This window comes from Erythranthe guttata, chromosome 3 (genome assembly GCF_056151865.1).
Source record: "Erythranthe guttata isolate IM_541 chromosome 3, IM_541, whole genome shotgun sequence".
NCBI lineage: Eukaryota > Viridiplantae > Streptophyta > Magnoliopsida > Lamiales > Phrymaceae > Erythranthe > Erythranthe guttata.
In genome coordinates this window covers 1,606,392-1,612,701 of record NC_142535.1, presented here as the reverse complement: position 1 = coordinate 1,612,701, position 6,310 = coordinate 1,606,392, and the positions used below count along the sequence as shown (strand labels likewise).

At 33.5% G+C, this 6,310-nt stretch overlaps 1 protein-coding gene across 1 annotated transcript; it reads left to right on the top strand.

Annotated features, from left to right (window-relative positions):
• Positions 1–307: 307 nt before the first annotated feature.
• On the top strand, positions 308–4,491 carry LOC105951004 (laccase-15). The gene is made up of 6 exons (XM_012974397.2): positions 308–485; positions 617–768; positions 1,370–1,614; positions 2,141–2,269; positions 3,041–3,991; positions 4,103–4,491. The coding sequence occupies exons 1-6, from the start codon at positions 390–392 to the stop codon at positions 4,231–4,233; spliced, it is 1,704 nt and encodes a 567-aa protein (XP_012829851.2). The 5' UTR covers positions 308–389; the 3' UTR covers positions 4,234–4,491.
• Positions 4,492–6,310: the final 1,819 nt, after the last annotated feature.

Below are 6,310 nucleotides of genomic sequence, written 5' to 3'. Positions count from 1 at the left end.
TAATTAATAATGTGAAACTATTATTAACTGAGCAATGCAAAAGTTATAAATTAATTCATTGAACTTCACCAAAAAAATTCTTCAAAAACACTTTTTTCTAATTAAAAAAAAAAAGAAAAAAGAAAAAAAAAAGAAAAGCATTATTATATATTACAGACTATCACCCGTGTCAACACTCAACATGCTGTAAAAAGGCCTCAGTATTTTTACCACACAAGATTAAATATATAGCCTTATATAATTCTCTGTAAATTTTAATTCTTCAGATCTCTATAAATTCCTGAATTATAGCATTTCAGAAAGAAGCATTACGAGAGAGAGAGAGAGAGAGAGAGAGAGAGAGAGAGAGAGAGAGAGAGAGAGAGAGAGAGAGAGAGAGAGAGAGAGAGATGTTGTTTCTTAAATACATGCACATTTTACTGGTCACATTATTTGCCAACTCCCTCTGCCTGGAGGCGAATAATTTTCGACGTTATCGCTTCGTCGTGAGTGATTATTACTTAATTACCCTTTGATCTTCTTTCTCTTCTTCTTGTGTGTATTATATGATTTTTTTTTAATTAAATGAAGGATTTTAATTTTTTGTCATAATGAAATTTGCAAATATTAATTGCAGGTGAAGGAAGCTTCATACAAGAGACTTTGCGAGACGAAGACCATCTTGACGGTCAACGGCAAATTTCCGGGGCCGACTCTAAAAGTTTACAATGACGAAACCATAATCGTCGACGTTTTCAACAAAGGAAAATACAACATTACCATCCACTGGTAATATATATTTTGATCGATATAAAATTTAATTCCAATTTTTTGTGTATATAAAATTATGCGGGTTTATATTGCATCCACCACCCCTGTGTTATATTGAATTGCTAAACGAGTCCCCGTGTTACTATTATTACCAAAACCCCCCTTATAGTGCAATTTTTTGGGTAAATTACGAAAACACCCTGAACTTAGGCTAAATAACGAAAAACACCCCCTCGTATCCGTAATAACTAAAATCCCCCTCTGATTAACTGTTGATCGAGATGTTAAACAGAAAATGTGTACAGTCAGTTATACCTTATGTTAAATAGGTGAAAAATAAAAGAAAATATCTGAAATTGTATAAATTATATTCCCTGGAATCAAAAATAAATCCGTGAAAAGTTGCATTGTAAGGGGTTGGTGTAAGACGGAGACAAACCTCAGGGTTTTTTTTGGTAATTACGAATAGGTGGAGGTGTTTTTTGTAATTTAATCAAAGTTCAGGGGGTTTCGTAATTTACCCAAAAAAATTAACAAATTTATAGGGGCCGGGGTAACTATATTTATATAGAGAATTAAAAAATAATATATCGAGATTAAATAATGAAATAAATAACAGGCATGGAGTGAAGCAGCCAAGGAATCCATGGACAGATGGACCAGAATATGTAACACAGTGTCCAATTAAACCAGGAAATAAATTCAGCCAAAAAGTAATATTTTCTAAAGAAGAAGGTACACTGTGGTGGCATGCACACAGTGATTGGTCCAGGGCTACGGTGCATGGAGCAATTATCGTCTACCCCAAACCCGGATCCGATTACCCGTTTCCTAAGCCCCATGCGGAAGTCCCCATTATTCTAGGTGATTTAATTTAAAGGTTTTTTTTTCTTTCTATTTTTTTTAAAACTACCCCTATGTAATTTCTAATTGATAAAAAAGCAACTGTGTTAAAAAAAAATTATATGTAATTTCTAATTGCTAAAAAAATCACTGTGTTAAAAAAAAATTAGCAAGAAATCCCCTTGTGAAAAAAATAACAGCTTATTGCGTAATGCACGCGCGGATTGTGAGAATAGAAGCGTGTATTTTTTTTACTTGAAAAGTCAAAAATACCCTCTGAAATTCCCTTTTGTTTCCTTTTATGTTCCTTTTTTACTATTTCTTTTGTGAGGGTAATTTGGTCATTTAACACGAGTCAACAATAAATTTCTAAATAATGACCGGTGTACTTTGAAAACACAAGATAGGGGAGTTCTTGCTAAATTTTTTTAACACAAAGAGGGTTTGTGCTATTAGCCCTTAATTTAGGGTTATATTAAATTTAATTAAAATTGGTTTTTGTGTATTAATTAATTAATTTTTAATTTTGTTATGGTAATTTAATTAGGAGAGTGGTGGAAAGAAGATATAATGACAGTGTTGGAGGACTTTGTTGCTTCTGGTGGGCAACCAATTGATTCTGATGCTTATACTATAAATGGTCAGCCTGGTGACCTTTATCCATGCTCAAATAATGGTAATTCCAACTTTTTTTTTATTTTTTTTTTTACCAACCAAAATGGTCCTAATTAAATTTTCTTAAATCGGAAAAAAATGAAAATATCATTCGATTTTTATTTTATATTTATTTATGAATAAACTATTGCAATTCTTAAAAGGGAAAAAAATATTGTTTAGTTTGTGACGTCGTCGATTGTGTTTGGTTTCATTTTTGGTCGGTCGGAAATTAAATATCATGATTATTCGTTACGTAATTAAAAAAAATATATGGTCCAACACGAAAAGTTTTGCTTTTATTAGCCCTTAATTGTGTTTATTGAGGAATAATAATATATTTGACTTATGTTTCATATACTTTAGGGATTTCGTCTGTTGGTACAAGTAACATCTATTAAATAATTTTGAATTTTTTTATATATTATGGGTTATTTTATGTTCATACTTCTCAAAAAATATTTAAGAGGCATTAATTCCATTCGAATCCCCATTTTTAGTCTATCTTTTTTCAATAAAGTATTTTCTATATATTTTTATTATATTTAAATTCAAACATTTTAGTAAATTTCTGGTTTCGTCACTATCAGCTGAATAAAGTTAAAAATATATTTGAAGTCACTTCTTCTTATAAATAACAATTATTTCCCTAGAAGAAAAATAAAATTCAGTTTGACTTAGCTTTCATACTTCAAATAACATCAACCAATTTAGGGCATAGCTTCTTTGCATAGAACTAAACCTAAATTTCACCATTTTCCCTAATTACATTAATGAATTTCCATCACCGCAGATACATTCAAGATGAAAGTGAAATACGGCAAAACGTATCTACTACGCCTCGTAAACGCCGACATGAACGAAATCCTCTTTTTCGGGATCGCCAAACACAACCTAACTGTCGTGGGAGTCGACGCAACCTACACGAAACAACTCACGAGGGACTATATCGTAATTAGCCCCGGCCAAACAATGGACTGCCTCCTCCACGCGGACCAAGACCAAAACCAATACTATTACATGGCGGCGAAACCCTACGTGAACGGAGTCGGAGTCGACTTCGACAACACCACCACCACCGCAATAGTCCAATACAACGGAACTCAACAAATCCCATCTTCGATCGAATTACCTATTTTACCCCCGTTCAATGACACCGCTTCCGCGACAAACTTTTCTTTTAGTATCCGAAGCCTCAACACGAAGCTCCACCCGTCGTCCGTACCTTTGAATATCACCAAACGGATCGTGTCGACTATCTCGGTCAACGTCTTCCCGTGCCCGCCCGGTCAAACGTGCGCGGGCCCCAACGGGACGCGCTTGGCCGCAAGCATGAACAACATAAGCTTCGTGAATCCTCCGATCGACATTCTGGAGGCCTACTTCTACCAAATCAACGGTGTGTTTGGGAAGAATTTCCCGATTTTCCCGCCGTTGGTTTTCAACTACACGGCGGATTTTATCCCGTTGGAGCTCGAGATTCCGAAACGCGGGACCCAAGTTAGGGTTATCAAGTACAACTCCGAGATAGAGGTCGTTTTCCAAGGTACGAACGTGGTTGCGGGGATCGATCACCCCATGCATCTGCATGGATTCAACTTCTACGTTGTTGGTTGGGGTTTCGGAAACTTCGACGAAGAAAACGACCCGTTGAACTATAATCTTATCGACCCGCAGATTCGTAACACAATTATCGTCCCGAAAAATGGGTGGGTTGCTATCCGGTTCAAAGCAGACAACCCTGGTAATTAATAAATTAAAACAAATTAAACTACTACTACACATATAAATATATATAATCATATATGATTAAAATTTATTTTACGTGGATATATAATTGCATGCATGCATGCAGGGGTGTGGTTTTTGCATTGCCATTTTGAACGTCACTTGACATGGGGAATGGAAACCGTGTTCATCGTTCGAAGCGGAAGAGGGCCGACCGAGCGTGTTCTTCCACCGCCTGCCGATATGCCACCGTGTTAATTAATTATATATATATTTTGTGTTATATATATAATATATATATATTGTTTGCATTGATTGATCAACATTGTTATACTTTGAATTTAAAATCTACCCTAATATTGTATTGGTTTGTAATTAATTATGTATGGAAGTGTTGTGAATTGCGATGTGTATAATTGGGCTTATTGATCGCTTCAACGGGCCGATTTCGGGCCTTTTCGGGTTGAAGTTCAATTGTACACATCGTTTTGGAATACTCGAATGTAACCGTTGAGTGAATATATTGTTTGCATTACGATATCATGAAATAAAACGAAAATGATGTTTTTTTAATTTGTTTAAAGTACTTAGTGTGCTTATTTTGGTGTTCGATATAAGAACACCACCGTCAATTTTTTGTTAAAAACTTAAAATACTTAATTTCAGAAGTTGATTGTTGATTTTAATAAGTTTACTATTAGATTTCTCTAGTTAGTTTATACTGTATTATTAAAACTGAAAATCTTAATTAATTATTAAATTATAGAAATACGAAAATAATATATATCATGAATGACAAAAAAAACATAGTTAAAGCCTAATTATTCCATCTGAACAATTCAGGGAACTGAAATTCGACTTTCCTACCGAAAGTTATTACAATTTCAAATATTACACGAAACATGTATATATTAAGAAAAAAACGTCTTTGGATGCCTAAAAATAATATCGTATAACAAAACAACATACAAGTTATTATCCATGTTCGATAAATACATACGGACTTGGTAATTTAAAACGAAAATACATACATATTCAAAGCATTAATTAGAACTATACCACGTGAAACTCGGTTTTATTGTGTTAGCTGGAAAAGAAAAATTTGTTCACCTAAGGTTGATCGAAGAGGAAGCATTTGGTAGCCAATCTTCACATTCATTCCTTGTGGGACCATGCTTCCCTTAGTTCTGTATACGATGCCAACACGTTATGTAAAAAATATATAGAACGTCTAGTTATTTTTGAACAACACTTACGCCGGTGGAGATTTTTCCATATGCGAAATATATTGATGAACTAGGTAGAAAACCTAATCTTAAACCGAACTTGAACTCGCGCGAGCTTATAATAATAAATTTTACGAGAGCTTGAGTTTGATCCATTTACATAAATTGATTTTGACTTGAGTGTAAATAAATCGAGCTCAAGTCAAATTCAGTTTATGTACATCCCTAGGTTCTTTTTAATTTTTTTTTTACTTATTTCTATTTTATTTAATTTGTATACATTAAATCAAATAATTTGTGGTATTATTATTGTGTAAATTAAATTGTGCATTTCTTTAGTTTAATGAGTCAAAAAACAAAATTAATCTAGTCGCACTTATTAAAATAAACAATGCGTAACATATTTATATATATAAAATATTTTGAAAAAAAAAAATGGAATTATGGGGATATTTCCGAATATCAAAATTGGATATGAAATCAGAATTTCCGAAACTATGTATACAATTCCAATATTCTCAATCTAAAGAATCTCGAAAAAAATCAAAATTTCAAATATCGGAATGAACATATATGTTCCAAAGTCGAAAATAATTTCGAATCAGAATCAGCGGAATTCGAAAATTCAGTTTCAAATTGCACCACTAACCCGGGGGGCTGTAGGTGAGATTGTGTTTGGCAAAAAAATTGTCGTTTCTCTTCATTTTGTTTGTATTATGTATTATTTGATTTGATATTTTCCGGAAAAGGGGTCTTAAATTAGAGGGGCATTTTAGTCAATTCACACGACGGCTATAGTTCAATCATTTTCATTTCAAAGTATTTGTCTGGAAAAGTACATTATTCATAGGGGGAATATTTATCAATGGACATGGTGGCGGCTATGCTTCAATCATTTTCACTTGCACTAATTTGCTACAATAACCTTCTTTCATTTTTCGGAGTTTCTGTAAGGGATGATGTAGTGGTTGGAGCAAGAGAGTCGTGTCAATTGACCCAAGTTTGAATCCGCTTACTGACTGTCAATTGGGTGGAGTTTGTCATACATGGTTAGCCTAGTATAGTTTACGTCTTTCGTATCGTTTGCAAACTAATATACAAGAGTGTAG